General features: G+C 40.6%; 1 protein-coding gene across 1 annotated transcript in view; it reads left to right on the top strand.

The window, feature by feature from the left end:
* Positions 1-452: 452 nt before the first annotated feature.
* Positions 453-19,857, top strand: part of KANSL1L (KAT8 regulatory NSL complex subunit 1 like) — a 51,939-nt gene continuing 32,534 nt past the window's right edge. Inside the window, exons 1-3 of the mRNA XM_018565451.1 lie at positions 453-1,489; positions 12,981-13,116; positions 17,177-17,317. Coding sequence (XP_018420953.1) covers positions 453-1,489; positions 12,981-13,116; positions 17,177-17,317 — 1,314 coding nt within the window. The remainder of the gene's footprint in view (positions 1,490-12,980; positions 13,117-17,176; positions 17,318-19,857) is intronic.

The following is a 19,857-nucleotide window of genomic DNA, read 5'->3' as shown; positions in this document are numbered from 1 at the left end:
TCACAACTTTTTTTTTTTTACTTTGAGTAGAGTGGAGAGGGATTAGAAGACTTGTCAGTTTTTTATTGCTGTTTGTGTCCCAGTTAGAGAGATTCACCCTCTCTATTTATCCTTGTGACCCTTATCACTATAAGTGAAAGGAAATTCCAAATTTTGGGTTGTCATCAGGACAGGAATAGATTAGAAATCTTCCAATGGGGACACTAGTTCTGGTGACTCTTTGAGGGAATTTCCTCTCACTTTAGTTGTGGCTATCTGACAGGAAGTGAAGGAAAATCTTCTTCTCCCCAGCTGAAGGAAAATGTCCTAATTTATATTGCAGAATTGCAATTGGAAACTTGACTGGTTGCTATGGCTGGAAGACTTTGCTTTAGAACACTTTCATATCTGAATAATATCTGATTATTTATCTTTATTTACAGAACTGCCTAAAATTAATTGTGGAAGCAACAATGTCCCCAGCTCCTACAGAAACAGCGACTGAAAAGACAAGGGTTCACTTCTCTCCTCGTCTCGGTTTAAAGAGCCTGGGCGCTAGTGCTGATTTGTGCTTGACTGATCTGAAACCCATGGAGCAAACCAATGTATGTAAAGGCAATAACTCAATTGTATTGCATACCGGCACTGAACGCTACCTTCAGAAAAACTTTATAAATCCACAAGCTGATTGTCCTTCCTCGCCACCATATAAATCGTATTTTTTTCTATCAGATTCTGGATTGAATGTTCAAAATAAGGACAGTTCCAAGAATACGATAGAGAAAGACAACTGCAGACAGATGTTTTATACAAATGCAGACACTCGCCCACTCTACGCTAAAAAGAAAGTTAAGAGGGCACTTTTCCCAGGAACCGTAAGCCAGGTTTTAGCAGATGTGAACAAACTTTGGGACCTGTCTGTGATTGAGGCTGAAGACATGCATGGATTGTGTGGTCCAAAATATAGGTTGAATGGAAGAATAGAGGGGGAATGTCTTTCCATACCACTTGCTAGCAATTATACTTTACCAGATTTAACAGACCTGGAAAAGAGACCACGGACGCTACTAAATAAGGAATGTAATGCCAAATCATCTTTTATGAGATGTCTAAATCGACAGCAAGTCCTTGCAAATCGTGCAAAAAGAAATAAGAAGCGTTTGCAGCTGTTGTTGACAAGCCATGTTGCAGAACATTGCAAACAACAGATAAGTAACTTTGTGAGTTATCAGACCAGAAAAGCAAATGTGAGCAGTACTCCTAAAGATCAGCTAAGTAATGATACTAAGATAAATCACAATGCTGGAGACCAATCAAACATCACCAGTGATACATGCATCCATCGGAAAAAACAAGACCTTGAGAGTCTTCAAAGTCCATCTGAAGTGGGGACATTTTCTGCATTTATGCCAGGGATTTTAACTTCTTTTGAGCGGCAGTTGGATTCCGATGCTACAGAAAGCAGTTCTGATGAAGACTGGGATGAGAAGGCTGACCAAATATATAACTGGTGAGTAAGAGGTAAAATGTTTTAATACAATAAAGAAAATTATGCACAAGCAACATTATAAATTCATTCAAATTCATTATAAAAAAAAGGTATAACATATCTGCTTTGAAGTTTTAGACTTTAATACAGCTTTTAACCCGCGGGGGCACGGTAGGCGATATGCGAGGTTGCAAAATTTAGTTCCAGTGAAAGAAGGGTTGCGGGAGGAGCCTCAGGCTGGAAATATTTAAAGGAAATCTCCACGTTTGTTAAATGTTTAAATTTACTTAGATGGGCCATTTTATACCATAATCTTATAAATATTACCTTTCTACTTCAATCTGTAACCATTTGATGTTTCTACAATTAGTTACATATATCAACAAATATATGAAGAAGATGCATGCATCTTTGCTGAAAAAAATAGCAGTTGCTGAGCATCCTTCTACAAATGCTAGTTGCTTGGCTGTCTTGCTAATTGGATGGCTTCAGTACCTTTTGAGGCACTGATCCAGGAAAAGTGAGTGCAGAAGTCATTGTTTAGATTGGCGACTTAGGTAAATATTAAAACAACTGGATCGGCATGATAGCCTCACAACTAGAATTTTCAGAAGTTGGGGTCAGGAATGGCAGCTGACGTATAGGGGCAGTGATCTGATAGGAACCTCACCACTAAGGGTCAGAGACGTTTTAGCTGCACAGTTTAGTCAAATTGTATGGATTCAATAGCATTTAACTAGCCAACTGACACTTGCAAAGTGTAGGTTTAGAAAGTATTACACTCTGTAAGAAGACTAGAGGAACTCCCATAAGCTAACATAGGGTGGTGCCCTCTCTAGCAATGCCTTCTTGAAGCATCTACTCTCAAACAAAATGTGTACTAGAATTCCAGCTTCAAAAGGCCCTGTTTAAAGTGTCAAACTCCAGCACCCCCTGTTCCCAGCAGCTACACTATTACCATAACTGATTTTGTGAATATCTATCGCCCTTTTGCTCAGATCATACAGTCTGTAGTGGCTAGTGTCCTGAATATCAGGATGGTTCCATGATGCAAAGGCTGCTTGTTTTTGCTTGGGCCATTGCTAGAATGACTGAATCAAAAAACATTTGAAATGTGTCATGTTGACCTACCCTTCCTAACATCTCTGTCCCCATTGTTCCCCACCATCTCCCCTCTGTGACCTACATAACGTTTTTAAAAGCTGCCCACTACTGGCAGTAGATTACGGTGCACCAGGTGTCTGGATTCTATGCTTATGTTCCACTCAAATTCAATGCATAGACTTTTACTCAAGGAATGTGACTAATCAATGCCCGCTTCTAATTGGCTGAGAGAGCAGACCAATCAGGGGTTGGTATTAATCAGCCACATGCCTTGAAGAGGGGTCTGTGCCTTGAACTTCAGAGCCAGAAAGAAGGCTAGAACAGAGATACTTGTTCCATCATAAGTTGGCAATATATAGGAGGGGGCTAGGGTACAGAGATGGGATGTTTCTTCTAAATGTGTTGTTTCTTCAGTCATAGGGGATCCAGTGATTCAGTACCTTTTATTCTTTTTGCTGCATTCATAAAAAAACAATATGCTATTACAAACCTTAAATGCAGCCAATATCTGCTTCCTATGGCCTCAATCTCTACTTGGTGTTTCATCCTGTGTCGAAATAGGTGCCTCTGGCAGATTACACAGGTAGAGTGCAGTATACCTGTACTTTAAGGAGACTTGTCAGGTCTCTAAAGAAATGAAAATAGCAGTTCCCAGTAATAGATGAGGTAGTATATTCGCCTCTCTGGCCCCTCCATATTCAGCAGTGCATCCTCTGTCATTTCCAAGTGTGCCAGAAGCCTATGTCTCAGTCTGTCAATTGTGGTTCCATTCTCTGACCCCCTAGGTCACTACTGAGTACTGTAGTAACTTAGAGGTGGGGCGAAGGAACCACAGCAAGCTGATGGGGACATAGGCATCCAAAACTTCCAGAAATGTTGAATGCTGAAGAGACTGGTGGAAGCTACAGGGTTGTACGGAGCAGAGATAGGACACACAGGCTCCTGTACTACCTCTTCACCCTCTTCACTTACCCCAGGAATGTTAAACTCAGATTAAAGTTGCCAAATTGAGAGGACTATATCTTTAAGGGGGCTGCAGTGGCGTAACCAGAGTTATGGGCGCCCGGGGCACATTTTTTTCCCCGCCCCCTTCCCATTATATAAACATCCACTGGAACTGTACCCCGCACACCACACACCCACATGTTTTAATTTTATTGTTTTAAATTCATATTTTATTTTTATTTTTTATAAACTTTATTTTTTTATATGATTGAGAACACAGAGTCCTCAATTTCTTTTTCTGTGTCCCCTTTTATCAATGAACAGGAATACTTTGAGTGTTCCTGTTCATTGATAACATAGTATGTTTACTATAACCACAACTATGGATGAATAGGAGGTGATGTAGCTCACTCCCATTCATTCATAATTGAGGATATAGTAAACATGCCATGTCCTCAATTATCTACAAACACTCAGCGATCACTGCTCGCTGAGTATTTGTATCTTGCTCTCCTCTCTGACACGCTGTCACAGGAGGCTGAGCCAGCAGAGCAGGGAGGAGAGCCCAGCCTCCTGTGACAGTGTGGGCTGTCTCCGCCCCACACGGCTCTCCTGCACTGTGATAGGCGGCTGAGTAAAAAGACTACGGCACTTTCTAAGTTACCAATATAGTAAATAATGCAATTTACCATATTTCATCCCAGATGTAAAGCTGTGTAGGGAAGTTTAACTTCTCAACCAGAGATCAGCTGGGGTAATTTTTTTTTTAAAATCCTTAAACCACTGAGGGCCACAGAGAAGGAGCAATAGGAACACATGTGGCCCACAGAACAGTATGACATGCCCGTTCTACAATTTAAAAAAAAAACCTGATAGGGGTCTTTTAATGCATTTTCAATATACTTTTCTATTTTTAGATATGCAGCTTAATAAAAAATGGAATTGTATATGTAGCATCTATACATTTTTCCAGGCTATCTGTATGTTTGTATGTTTTGATGGCATTATATCCATTCACCCCGGTTCTGTTTTATTGAAATAAATAGAAAGTAAGCAGACAAAGCGCTTTTGGTGTTTTTAATGGAGACGTGTACAGACTCATTTCAGCCGGGCAAAGAATGCAGAGATCCAGGGAATGTGGCGTTGGATGAAAGGGTTTCCATGTTATGCAGAATCAGTAATAACTGTATCTTTCCAAAAGTACAACCCCATGCCTGATAAATCCAGTTCTAGCATGCTGTAGTTAAATAAGGAGTATTGATTTATTTTTGAACAGTACATTCTCACTCTATTTGGGTGTAGGTGAAGGAATACAGATGGGAAATAATAAAACCTGTAAAAAAAAAAATGCTGCTTTCTAATTTCAGTTAAACTAGAAGAGTGTTTGGCACAGCTTGTGCCAGTTTCTGCAGCTCAGTCCTATTTATAGCATTTTGTTTACCATTCTTGCCACCTGTTGATTTTCTGTGATAATTGAATGGAAACCCGTACCAAGGAAGTATGAAAGCTACCTTTTGTGGTCTTGTCCTTTTGTAAATATCAGATACCTTCCTGTCATGCCGATCCAGTGCTTTTAGTAGATTCTGGATCTCCAGCCTGGAACAGGTTTGCAGATCCCCTTTGAAGACTTTACTTGGACTTTTATGATTTCTCTGCTTTTTCCAGTTGAGTGCTTCAGAAAATATTGACAACAGAAGCTCCAGGCAACTAGAGGAATAAATAGGCACTCACTATTTTCTTCTGAAAATACTAAGTACAGGTTTCCTTTAAAGCGACCCCATCAGGTCTTTAAAAAATTCCCAGCTTTGGGTCCCTGTAATAGAGGTATATAGATCATAGCAGTATAAACTCTAGGTTTTTCATGAGTGTTGGATACCTGTGTCACCCACTGCTTGCAAAGGTTCCTTCCTCCTCCATCCTTCCACCCCTAATGACTCTACAGGGCCCAGCAGTTGCATATGGGTAGGAGGATGGAGTTGTGGTGCACAGCAGATCACACTCTTCAATGGTGAAGAGTCTTATGAAGGCTGTGGTGCTGGAACAGAGGGAATGTAGGAGTCACACTGGCTCTGAGAAAGGTGCAAATCATACCACTTCTATTACTATTTCATAGTTAGATCTACTATACTACTGTATTTTTGTGAGTAGGCTAATTCAACGTAGGATTTTTCGAGCAGTCTGCTTTGCAAGTTTCATAATGGTAAGGAACCAGGGGAAGAGATATTTATGACAAGGTACGACAAGGTTCTTGGTTTCCAGCTACTTCAATGTAATCATGGCTGCAAATGCACATGCATGTGCAAACATGTGTGTACAATTCTAAAAAGTGTACAATTAATAAATTATAGCTACACTCCAGACAGTCTGCTTGATTACAGCTGAAACATGTATACGTCCTGTCTTTCCTGGGGAAGAATTTGTGATCCAGATAGTCTTAAACCTATTGCAGACTCAACTGCACTAAAATTAGCCTACTCCAAGACTCACCCCATGTGTGTAATATCAGACAATTAAAGTGACACTAAACTCGAGAGTTTAATCTTAAAAATGCATGCAGGTACCTCAACTAGTTATAAAAATGTATCTTATTTATATACGACTTGGCTGTAGATCCTCAAATCATCTCTAAATTGGTGCTGATACTGTCCTTCCTTATGTAGCCACAGCTCCAAGCTCGTTCTATTGGTGGCCTACAATCTCGTGTTTAGTTCACTAATTTGTATTGAGTTTGTAGTTCATCATGAAAGCGAGCTTGGAGTGGTGGCTACTTTATAACACACACAGGGACCATGGGGAAGAAAAGTAGCCACCACTCCAGAAGGAAGGACAGTGTCAGCACCAATCCGAAGATGATTTGAGAATCTACAGCTGAGTGATACACAAAAAAGATACATTTCTGTTAATAGTTAAGGTACCTGAATTCATTTTTAAGATTTAACTCCTGAGTTTAGTGTTACTTTAAGGAGCAACAGCACAATTATTAGGTCATCACTCAGATCTCTTCTCTTGTCAGGGGGCCTCCAGTGTTATTCAGTAAAGTCTGTTTAGCCCACTGTGCTGTCTTTTCCTTTTTCAATCCTATTCCTGTAGTTCAGGGAATTAGAGAAGGATAATATCAAGAGGGATTCGGGTACTTATGCTTGCTAAATGTAAAAATATTTGTAATGCTTGTAAATAGCCCATATCTGGGTTGAATGGTGATCTTTTTAATTTTTCTGAACATTTAATGGGCTGATCCTTTTTCAGTATGTTTATTAGAGAGGTAATAACATTAGTTGCAACAAGTAAGTTACAATCAAATCAAACTCTTCCTACGCTCCTCCTCAATACATACTCATTGCACATGGCCCAGTATTGTTGGGGGCAATTGCGTTGTAGTAATAGATTATGTAAATGATGCTGAAATCTGAGGTTCAGGGTGTACTAGAGAAGGAAGAGAGTGCATGAAGAAAAGAGGGGAGCAATGAAGGAGCTGAAGAAAGTGCAGTTTTGTGGACTAATACATTGCTTGCCCTGTCAACAGTCTTCAATCCTGAAGTCCTAAAAGTCTGCACCAATGTAGAAATAATAACTGATGAGTAACTCTCAAGTTGTTCCTCCTTTTTGGTCTGATACACTGTGTAGTCCTCTATAAAATATGCAGTATTTACACTAAGCTCACCCAACCACTAAATGATTGAATTTCTTATTTTGAAAGTCCAGTATAAAAGAAACGCAGTGGTTAAAAAAAACAATTGTGGGTTTATCTAATCAATTTTTGCGTATTCATACATAGTCCATGTAATTAAAGGCGAAGCATGGGTGTGTCCTTTGCCTATATACTTTGTGCTATAATGTGTCCCAAATTTCCATCTTAGAAAGTTGGGTGGTATGGTGATGCATTGATATAAAGCATGACTGCTGTGCAGCTCACCCATCACTATGTATTCAGCACTGCTTTCAAGTGTGTTCAATTAAACCATCATGGCAAGTCTTAGCCTGCATAAAGTCATGGTTTATTAAATAAAGTTCACTTAGCAAAGCAGAATCTATTAAGCAAACAGCCACCCGCATGCCTAAGCTGCCTCAAAGGCCCAGTGTTGTGATAGAGCATATCTTATGTAATGAGTTACTGGCTCATTCAGCAGGAGGCCTTGAACCCTGCCTTAACTCCTTGTAGTTAGATATGGTGCTCAAGGAAACTAATAAAGCAGTAGTCTTGCATTTTTAGAAAAAAGTGAAAATGAATTGTCTATACACATCACTGTCCAATAGCAGGCTTTGGGTGGGGAGATAACACCATTATATTCCGTAAAGTGTAACTAATGTGGCATAAAGTAAATAACATGCCCCTCCCACCCCATCCCAACTGATAAGCAATATAATGCTTGCTTTACAAAGTGATGATCATAGTGATGATAGATAAATACTTACCTTACCCTACAGTCCCACAGCATCTGGTGCTCCAGTCCTCTTCTCTCCAGTGTCAAAATGTGGGTAGGCACTTTTACATCATCATGTACAATGCAGGACTAGCAGTGCAAGCTGGTCCAGCATTGTAAATGATGCTACATCATGAGGGGCAGTGAGAACGGTTTGAGTTCAATAAGAACAGTGGTTTCAGCAGGCCAGTCATCTGAACCAGAACCATCAAGGAGGAAGACATTGGAAGTATGGATTAAGGTTGGTGTTCCTCGGTATTAGATCATCCCCCCGGTAAAAAGAGCACTATATTTTTAATCAGCTGGAGTTGGAGACATTGCAATTACTTTTATTTATGCCTGTGTTAGGCTTTTACTCTAGCAGGGAAAGTGGTGCCACCCTTCCAGCTGTCTGCTAGAGGTGAATTAATCACAAAAGTGCCCAGACAGAAATACAAATGATAAATTCACCTATGTATACATCGAGTGTGCATTTGGCTGATCGCTTGTATTTCAGCCTAAAAGGGTCAGATAACTAATTCTAATATTTCTGCTCTGGTGGTTAGCCTCACCACTACTTGTATATCTTAAAGTGACATTAAAGGCAAAAAAATGTTTCCCTCCCCCCAATGTTAATGTCAGCACTTACCATAAATGATGTCTCTTAATCCGATCTTCTTCTTTCCTGGTGTTTTCATCTGTCTCTCCAGCCGTGCGGCCGCTCTCTGATCCAGCGCTGATTCCTCTGTGCTTGCAGGCACTGCCAAACCCGCTGTGTTCAAGGGGATTACACATATTTTATTGCATGCAATAAATAATGAATGTTTAAATGTAATGTATGGAAAAATTCCAGTGAACTAAAAGTTTTGGGTGAACTTATCTTCTTGACCAGTGGGTTTGTTAGGCCTCATTCACACTGGGTGATTTTGGATTCCTGCAGCAGGAATCCCAGATGTCACTTTTAGATGCAGCCGCTGTACTCGTTCAAGAAAATGTGGAAGTGGAGTCCATATATGTCAACAAATGCAGACACTTTGATCCATTGCCGAACCAGTGCAAAAACACGCCATCCTACTTTGAAAAGCAGCCCACCATATGTTTTTCACCCTGAGGTATCCAAATGGAGATCCAGAATGAGGCACTAAACTATTAATAAAGTTGTGGAAAATCATATGTCCCTCTCTTCAGTCACACACATCCATTGATTATACCAACAAGGAGCAAATAGGTTTGCAAGAGTGAAATACCACCAGTAAACAATTAACTATTAAACAAATTTGCATTGTGCAAAATGGCACTATTAACAGCACATTAGAAATAATCCACGGTGTGCAGAAAACAGAGCAGCACCGCCAGACAGGAACAAACTGCAGACCTGGCAAAACGTGATAAAGTCATTTACAACTGCCCTATGCGTTTGGTCTTTGGACTTTTATAGTCATTATTATTATTATTTATGCACGTTGTAACACTATATTGCTTCTTTTTTACTGTTGTTTTGGAGTCAGCTGCTCTTGATGTATAATTTTGAGGAGGTAGCATTGTATTTCTGGTGTTTTATTACACATAGAATGCAATGGAAATAAACGTCATTGCTGACCTGAGAGTTCCAGACAAACGGGTCAATGAAGCATTGCATTTACAGAGGTTGTTAAAAAAATAAGAAAAGGGCTTATTTGTAAACCTTGATACAACAATTTCTCAGTACTCTATGAAGTCAACACAGTATTAGCATATTAGGGCGATTTCACATTGATGACTTCTTACTTAAACATTGACAAGTGTTGACTTTTTTCTTTTTTTTTTGTCCATGAACATTGGATCTATTGGCATGCTGAAGAGAAGCATTTTAGCCGATTGAGGTCTGGAATGATGCTGTAGGCAGCATCTTAGCCGAACTTTAGTCATGGTAACAGATGGTAAATGCTCTAATCAAGTTATACAAGCATGTAATGTTCTACCTTGCTACACCACTAGGCAATCTCAGCATGTATTATGGTCTTTTTAACTGTGTAATAATGCTTGTGCTTTTTTAGATTATTCTTGCTGACAAAAAGCAAGTCAATTGCATAGAAAATGTTGCTTGCATTATGTTTGTGTTTATAAATACACAGCCCGGCCAAAAAAAGTCACCACCTGAATTTAGCTAAGCAAAGAGGTAAGAGCGTTCCATTGCATAATTCGCCTAGGATTAGCAAGATTATTGTCACCCCTCCAATGGTGTCACCCAGGTGCGGGCCGCACCCCCCTTGTGACGCCACTGACATTATGTACCCAAGAAATGAGGTCAGCAGGCTACCAGAATATACTGAATGACCAGGTTTTTTGCAAATGATTACAATTCCAGGATTGATCCTGCTCATATTGTAAAAGAGTGGTTCGGGGAGCATGAGACATTATTTTCACACAACTCTCCCATCGTCACTACAAGCTCCTTGTTAAAAATGAATGCAACTCTGGATGGTAATAAATGTTGTGACTTTGCATAAGCTTATCAAAACGATGTCAGGGTGAATGCGTGCCATAGTGAAAGCTAAAGGTAGTCTAATGAAATATGAGAGTGTGTGACCTTTTTTTGGCCAGGCAGAGTATAAATGCATGCTTTTTCTGCATTCAATTTCTATAAGTTCTATCCCACTCCTAATAACCATATTGATGTAGAAGTTTGTAAACTTACTTATTGAAGATGCCCACAGGATGTACTTCCTCAATACACAGGCACAATTCCACTCAGCCCTGTGAATATGAACTTCCTTGTGTCACCACTGTAGCTAGGCCTGGTGTATGAACTACAGTTCAATGTCTGAACTTCCCATGATGTAACATCATCATTGCTTGCTGGAAACATTGCTGGATAGGACATGTAGTCTTAAAAAAAAATTGAGATTGCATCACATTAAGCGTCAGGGAAAGAGACGCAAAGCACACTGGGAATTCAGGAAGGTGACAAAGTGATGGGCAGCATTCAATCTTTTCAATCATTTGCATGCACATCTATCTCCGTATAGACTCGAGTATAAGCCGAGATTTTCAGCCCATTTTTTTGCTAAAAAGTGCCCCCCTCGGCTTATACTCGAGTCAGCGTCAGGTTTTTTCTTACTTACCTCGCCAAGCTTTGGTATCTATCTACCAGTAGCTGCCTCATTTCCCATTCGGGGCGGCTTATACTCGAGTATATACGGTATTTTAATGCATTCCTTAAAATGTAAATAGCAGTTCAAAAGCTGTATTTATGAAGAGTTAAAGTTATGGTCAAAGAGTTAAAGTGTATGTAAAGGCAAACTTTTTTGTTTTGTTTTGCATAGCGTGGGGAAGGTGTAGTTATACCCTCTGGTTTTTTTGGGGTGCGGGGTTTGCGCAATCTATATTTCCGCTGGGGAGATTCACCCCTATATTTGTCTAGTTGATCATTATCACAAAAAGTAAGCGGAAATCCAACATTTTTTAGTTTTCACCAGGGATTAGAAAAAAAATAATTCAGCAGATACAGATTTTTAAAGAGGGGAATTTTCTGCACTTTTGTGGAGATTTCCTCCTACTTCCTTTTTCGGCTCCAGGACAGGTAGTGAAGGGAAATCTGCCTATAGGGACAAAGGCAACAAAGAAACTGTAAGGAGTTAATCTTTCCCTACTCAACGTTTTTGCTATACATCTACTTTAAAGCAGTGCTAAAAATGTAAAGTCCTGAGCTACTAGCCAGGCCCTAAAAGTTACTCGACACCAGTTGCCCCACCTTACCTTTACCCTACCCCGGCCTTAACTCCGCCAGGTCAGCGGTGTGACACAGAGATCAGTAACAACGCACAGTACAAAAGCCAGCGGTGTGACGCACAGTACAGAGGCCAGCAGTATAGAGGTCAGTAATGTAACGCAGTGTGCAGAAGTCAGCAGTGTAACACAGAAAAAATGGGGGACTAAAGCTGGCCATACACCTTACAATTATCTGCAGATTTTCTGTGGTCAGATGGAAAAGGTGCAACAGATTCCTCCATCTACACTTAACTGTGTGGATGGAGTAATCTCCACCTGGGCCAATCTGTTGCACTTTTTCCATCTGACCACAGAAAATCTGCAGATAATTGTAAGGTGTATGGGCACCTTTTAGAGTGCACAGTTGATCTGATTCAGGTGCTCTCTTCCTCTCCTGGTAGTGGTGGGCTGCAGCGATGTTGCCTCCATGATGTACCATGGTGAAGCCTCCAGCAGCCTTGTTGAGCCTCCTTTCAGGTCCCCAATTGTAGCTCTGCAGTTTTCCTCCTAGCCTATGGCAGCTAACGTGGACAGAGGAAGCTGAGGGTGGCCAGAGGAGCCGGAGTGACGGGCAGACAGCTGAACTGATTCTCCCTCCCTTCTCTTCTCCTCTTTGGCCGCTGCAGCTACAGAGCAGGTGAGGAGGAGAAGAGAGGGGAGGGAGAACTGAACAGGTGATCGCCGCTGCTGAAGCGGCGGCAGTTTCCTTTCCACCCGCCTCCATGCAATTTTCACATGCCAATTGCGAGGGGGCGAGTGGAAATTTTTAGCCCTGCTTTCTAGGAATCGTTATGGCTCCTTTCCTTGTCATTCCTTGACATGTAGGAATGCTTGGAAAACATTCCACTCCAATGCTTTCAGTGCATTAGCAGTCCATTCATTCATCCGATTTAGCTTGTCACACTGCTGAATAGATTAGTATTCTAGCCAATTACTAAAGACATGCTGGAAGTTTAATTGACACCTGTCAAAACTGGCCCTAGCATGTGTGGGCTATAGGGACCTTAGATTGTAATTTCCTTGAGGGCAGGGACTGATGTGAATGTGCAGTATGTAAAGCGCTGCGTAAATTGTCGGCGCCCTATTCTGAGTTGCCCTAAATTGCCCAGGTTGCACAGTACAGTGTCAAGTCATAGGAAGCTGCATTCTCTATTAGATGGACTGTGGTAAATGTTTATGGATTATCTAGATCTCTAATTAAGGTAAATTGGTAGGGCTTTCTGGCTTTAGCAATAATTTAATGTTGCGCAATAGTATTAGCAGTTCATTGATTTTTCTTCCTGTTACCTTATTTGTTTGGTTTTGTTTCACAGTAAAGCTGAATGTTACTGGCTTTCAATGAGAGCGAATGTAGGGAGCCGCTGGACATGGCTTCAGGCTAAAATCTCAGAATTGGAGTACCAAATCCAGCAACTACAGCATCTTCAGAGTCAGCTCCGAAGCCAAAAGGTATTATTTGTTTTCTGTGTTAAGCTATAATTATGTCATAGCAAACCTATTATTGCTGACCTCTGAAAGCCATAGGGGAAGCTTTTACACCACAGGACATGTCAGTCCCATTTCATGTGAGCACTTTTTACAGCATTACTTAAAATTGGCTCCTGCTGTTTTTAATTGTTTTTGAAGTACGAAGCCTGGCTTATGGAGGACAGAAACAAATTGGACCTGTTGGCCCCAATATTTAATTCAGTGCTTTAGTCCCTATTTATAAAAACTGGGTTAGAAGTAAAGTAAGCAATCCTTTTTTTTTTCTTCCTTTGATCGATCACTTTATTTTTGCATTCATTTTCATCAGTCTGTATACCATGAAACCGTGTACAGGATTTTTATTTAGTCTAGGCTAAGACTCCTGGGTGGTTGCTGTGGGCAAGAACTTTACTTAAGAGTAGTGCACATACACTATATTGCCAAAAGTATTGGGATGCCTACCTTTACACGCACATGAACTTGGCATCATCCCAGTCTTAGTCCGTAGGGTTCAATATTGAGTTGGCCCATCCTTTGCAGCTATAAAAGCTTCAACTCTTCTGGGAAGGCTGTCCACAAGGTTTAGGAGTGTGTCTATGGGAATGTTTGACCATTCTTCCAGAACCGCATTTGTGAAGTCAGGTACTGATGTTGGACGAGAAGATCTGGCTCGCAATCTCCGCTCTAATTCATCCCAAAAGTGTTCTATTGGGTTGAGGTCAGGACTCTGCTCAGGCCAGTCAAGTTCCTCCTCCCCAAACTCACTCATCCATGTCTTTATGGACCTTGCTTTGTGCACTGGTGCGCAGTCATGTTGGAACAGGAAGGGGCCATCCCCAAACTGTTCCACAAAGTTGGGAGCATGAAATTCTCCAAAATGTCTTGGTATGAGTTCCAAGATTCTTAGTTCCTTAAGAGTTCCCTTCAGTGGAACTAACGGGCCAAGCCCAACCCCTGAAAATCAACCCCACATCATAATCCCCCCTTTACCAAACTTTACACTTGGCACAATGCAGTCAGGCAAGTATCGTTCTCCTGGCAACTGCCAAACCCAGACATGTCCATCGGATTGCCAGACAGAGAAGCTTGATTAGTCACTCCAGAGAACACGTCTCTAGAGTCCAGTGGCGTTATGCTTTACACCACTGCATCCAACGCTTTGCATTGCACTTGGTGATGTGAGGCTTGGATGCAGCTGCTCGGCCATGGAAATCCATTCCATGAAGCTCTCCAGCACTGTTGTTGTGCCAGTGTGAAGGCCACACGAAGTTTGGAGGTCTGTAGCTATTGCTTCTGCAGACAGTTGGCGACTTCTGCGCACTGTGCACTTCAGCATGTGCTGACACCGCTCTGTCATTTTACTTGCCCTACCACTTCGTTGCTGTTGTTCCCAGTTGCTTCCACTTTGTCATAATACCACTAACAGTTGACCGTGGAATATTTAGTAGCAGGGAAATTTCACGGATGCACTTATTGCACAGGTGGCAGCCTATCACGGTACCACATATGAATTCACTGAGTGTCCCAATACTTTTGGCAATATATGTATGTACATGTATCTTTGTACTCACATGAGAGAACTATGGGCCACTGGCAGAATTTTTTTTTTTAATCTGACAGAGGATTTTTTTGTGATTTTGTGTGTGTGTGCAGATGTGCCTTAAAATACAATAGGTAGTACTAGTGTGTCTTCAACGTTGGCCTGTGTGTTAATCGACTGCACCCCCTCCCTCTATTTAAATACATGTCTGCACTTATGTAACGCCCTCTGACTTAAAATGTATTTGAATATAGCATGGAGGAGGGACAAACCCTATTGTCTAGAAAAAAATAAAAATTAGTCCACATTAACATAGTTTCACCTACAAAATAGCAGTGTATAAATTGACTTTCTTACTTTGTTATTTGACTTGCAGTGTTTTCTGCCAATATCCAAATTGGCGTGTTCTAAATAGGCGTAGACGGGCCGACTTCTAATTATGTTTCTGCAGTTGCACAAATGTTTCAGTAGACCGCAGATGAAATAGTACTTAGCACTTGCTATTTGCTTGCTATTACTGTGCAATTGCTACTAAAGTAAAGGCCAATAAGACTTGAGCGGAAATCTCCCCTTCATGCTAGGTTGCCTGAAGATCTGGTCTTGGGGTGAAGGTACATGAAGTTGTTATTGGCACATCATACAGGAATTGATTGTTATGTGCATCTAAATAGAAAGTCTCAGGCAACTGGCATCTGTGGTGGGTGACTCAATTCAAGTGACCTTCGCATGTTCATTAGATTTCCCTTCTTCTATCTTCTAGTATAATATTGACAAGCTGCTTACCCTAGACATTTCAGAAACCCTGAAACAGGTGCTTAATTAGGCCACCTCCACATATAATGGGTATGTTGCAAATATACAGTGCACATTGATTGTGTGAGGTAGGAACGCCTGAAATTTCAAAGCTTTCATTTACATAATTACTTCTCCAGAAACTATAGTTATAGTTAATTATTTTCTGTTTGAAATGTCTGGAAAGGTAGGTGGCCTCTTAGGAAACAATTATGTAAAGTGTTTTCTTTTTTTGCTTTCCTTGTTTCAGCATGAGACAAGCTTTACAAGTTTCTATTTTGACTTTACCAAACACCAGCAAAGACTACACGCCCACCTCCTCATTAAAATGCTAGACATGCCCACATGAGCCAGCAGATATTATGCATATATTTTGGAACTAAACCAAAATCTGTACTTTCTGGAAAGAAGTCTTAAACTGTAGCACTGTAATAACTACAATCCACATCCAATCTGTTATAAAAACAAGTTTACTTGGCTGGGTTAAAGCATTAGCTCCAACTCGTGCCTTGAGAACACCACTGGATCTCCTGTGCTTTGCACTGAAAAAACCTGATTCGCCAACTTGTACCTTTCAAAAATCTCTTGTAAACTCATCACTACACATGTACAAGGCGTCTTATGATAGTCAGGGTTACCCTGCAAAGTTTTCAAAAGTATGGTGTCTCTGGGCTATCTCCAGTCTAATAATAGCTCTGCTTATGATTATTTACGACAAATTGAAAACTTGATCTGTTAAAATTTGCTTAGCTGTTTTATGGGTCCTCTTATTTCTTGGAGGCTGGTCTGAAAATGATGTGGGATAATAATTGAGAATCGCATATCCTGAACTGTGAATGCAAACAGGTTGTCGAGCAAACATTTTTAGGACTCCAGACAGCCCCCGATATTAATGGGAAAGAAGGGAATCCTCCCCGCTCAATGATAAGTAACTTCTGCTTTAAAGGGTACCTTTACCCATATCTTTACAATAACAACAAACACACCTTTAGAAATGTTTAGTAATGACAATCTGTAAACACATACTTCTAGATAACTGCTAGCTTTGTATTCTTTGCATACCTCATTTCTCTTTTCTTTCCCAGTCTTCTGACAGTGGCCATGTAAACTAAGGGCAGGTTAATAGCTTTCCTATTACTTCCTGGATTTCTGGCACATGTGACTAGACATGTGACCATGCACATCATTTCAGGGGAGAAAATGCCTTTCCCTGAGATCTCGTGAGATTACAGATGAGATTTCCCAGCAATGCTCTGCTGATGACAACCCCAGTGTGCATTGCTTAGGCAAACTGAAGTCATTTTGCCCTTTGAAAGTAGGAATTGAATGCTCTGCAAATGCAAGTATTTCAAAATCACAGCATTTTACACCTGACATGTCTATATTATTTTTAATCATCATACATAGAGGGATGCATTTGGTAGAATTTGATTTTTAAGTGTAAAGGTCCACTTTAATGACCTATAGAGACCCTGATTGATGCAGTTAGATAATACTGTGTGCTATCCTCAAATTGCAAATGTCTCTTTGAACTACAGAACAAAAACCAGTGATATTATATTGTAATGGTTGTATAAGGTTACCTTTTTATTGTAGTTGTAATTGTCATTTTTGTTCTTATTGTTCTTTTGTTCTTTTTTGAAGCTATTATAGCTTCAAAAAAAATTGTTAAGTGTTTGACTTAGTGCTGATTTTATATCTGTATCCTAGGGAACGCTGGTGTTTGAGGAACCCTCAGATTCCATTCTCTACAAGGAAACACGTTCAGAGGACACAGCTCTGTCTTCCAGCAAGGATTTAGAATTGTCTCCAAGCAGCCCTACTATGCTCCTGAGAAACATAGAAAAACAGGTAAACCATCACAATAAGGCCAATAAACCTATGTGACCAAGGGCTTCATTCAGCTACATGACTGCAGTGCACTGAACCATGAAGGTAATTTGCCTTCCACTCGGAGAGCACTTAAGAAAAAGTTTTAGTAGAGTACCTTTAATCTTGTTAAAATGAACATGGTGGTTGCTCTGAAACAATGTTTTTGCTATTATGATAAGGGTTGACGTCATGTTAGCTTTACAAATTAATTGTTTAAGCTCAATCCCTTGTTATAGTGTGCTCAAGTGTTTAGCACATATGTATACGTGTGCGTGTATTTATTTAGGCTAAATATTTTTTGCCCTTAAAGTGATTCATAAACTATTCATATCAATTATTGCCCAATTCATATTTTACCTGAATACATAATATGTGATCAGGTGAGCCATCTGAGACAGAATGTGAGCTAATTGTTATGAGGATAGTGCGGAAAGAGGGGAGAGGAGACAGTGAGGCAGCTGAACGTAGACAGTGGGGGTACGGGGAGGAAATGAGGCAGAATGGTATCTGATTATAGATACTGGGTAAGGTGACACAATAACAACTAATCAAGTTGGAGGAGGGGTGCATACAGAAAGAAAGCAGATGCAGATCATGGCAGAGGATGGGGGATGAAGGGAGTGGAAGCTGACCATGAAATATTGGGAGGAATATAAGAGTAAGAGCTGGTCAGCTGACCACAGGTCAAAAGAGGAAAGAGAGAGGAGGCAGACCATGAACTGATCAAGGACTGGAGCAATTGATGGGTGACCACTAGGATAATAGTGTCAGAATTAAGTATAGTGGTATTGGCAGAGATGAAAATGGGAAGTGGAAAAAGAGTGGGAGCTAATTGCTATTAAGGAGGTAGAGGTTAAAGCAGCAGCTGATTGTGCTGCATTAAGAGAAAATGCAGATCTGGTTTTTAACAAGAGAGATGAGAGAGGGAGCTGATCATGCTCTGGGGAGAGAAACAGCAAAGAGGGAGCTGATCATGATCTGGGGTGGGATCGAAAGCAGATCTGGACCTGATTGTACACTAGGGTTACATTAGTAGACATGTATCGCAAGTGAAGTGTAGAGGTGCTGGAAGTTTCGCACCCCGGGTTATAGGGGAAAAAAAGGAATAGAGGAAGATATATATCGTGTAGATATCCTCGCGATTGATTAATCGAAAACACGAGGGTGTGATGAGAGAAAAGTCTGTGGTGTTTGGGAGAGAGATAGCAACACACTTTGCTGCAAGAGCAGAACATCACAGCCCTTGATAAAACAACGTCTGCTATTCTGCCTCTTGCCCAACGACCCCAGTGTGTGCCTCTCCGACACAGCCCCTCGATCTGTCTGTATGTGGCGACCTATATCTGACTAAGTCAAGCTCCATCTGATTCTGAAATAGCTGCTTTTCTCTCATCACACCCTCGTGTTTTCGATTAATCAATCGCGAGGACATCTACACGTAAGCAATTTATATTACTCTACACCTTATAATATCTAATATGACTGAGATTGATGAATAATAATGATGAATATAAATGATGACCTCACTATGAGATTGGGTGCAGCTCTCCAGTCTTACTACATGTGGTTTTCTCTATTCCTACTTTAGGATATATATCTTCCTCTATTCCCTTTTTTCCCCTGAAGAAGCCCCTGGGCGAAACATGTCGGGATACACGGAATATACAGGAGCATGTATACAACTTTGAAAAACAGAGAGAAAAATAAGTACCATACACCTCAGAACTGTACGGTAATTTCACCAGCTGGTGAATGTACCCACATATGTTTTTTACCTACTGTGGTTTTTTTCGTTTATTTTTAAATGTATAAAAAACGATTTTTGCAATAAATGTATTTCTAAGATTTTATTTTTGAGGTCCTGGAATTATTTCTCAAAAGCCCCTTTTTCTTTTCTCCCTCTGGGTACTTGCACACCCCACTGTGGAAACATACTATTTTTCCTGTACACTAGGGTTATCGCTGGCATAGTGGTGCTGATTATGGCAGGAAGGAGTGGAAAGTAGGTACCACCTAATACGTGCTTGTAAGTTTGTTTCTGCTATGGCACAACATACTATACAATGGACACCATTGTGAGGATAGGACACAAAATGCCAGAGATTTAATGTGTGTTATCAATAATCTTCTACATTGGGCAAATTAGGGCTCACTAATAGCAACATTGTCAATGCAATAAAGGGCATGGTGACGGCACTATTGAAGTAACATCTGATGGCAATGAAGGAGTCTGTGCCTTCTGTTACCATAGCAAAAGAACCATAACCAGCCCTTCTGTTATCATGGCAAAAGAACTGCCCTCTCATTAGGGGTACCCCAGGGCTCTGTCATCGAGCCCCTTCTATTCTCTATCTACACATCCTCTCTTGGTCAGAATATAAGCCCCAATTGCTTCCAATACCATTTCTATGCCATAGACACTCAAATCTATCTCTCTACACCTCAGCCACCCCCTTATTCCCATCACGCTTAGCTAATTTACTAACTGACATATCAGTGTGATGTGCTCATCATATTCC

Source organism: Nanorana parkeri, unplaced genomic scaffold (assembly GCF_000935625.1).
Source record: "Nanorana parkeri isolate BGI_ZX_2015 unplaced genomic scaffold, ASM93562v1 scaffold849, whole genome shotgun sequence".
Classification (NCBI taxonomy): Eukaryota; Metazoa; Chordata; class Amphibia; order Anura; family Dicroglossidae; genus Nanorana; species Nanorana parkeri.
The sequence above is the reverse complement of the archived record's forward strand: the minus strand, read 5'-3'. Positions and strand labels throughout refer to the sequence as shown.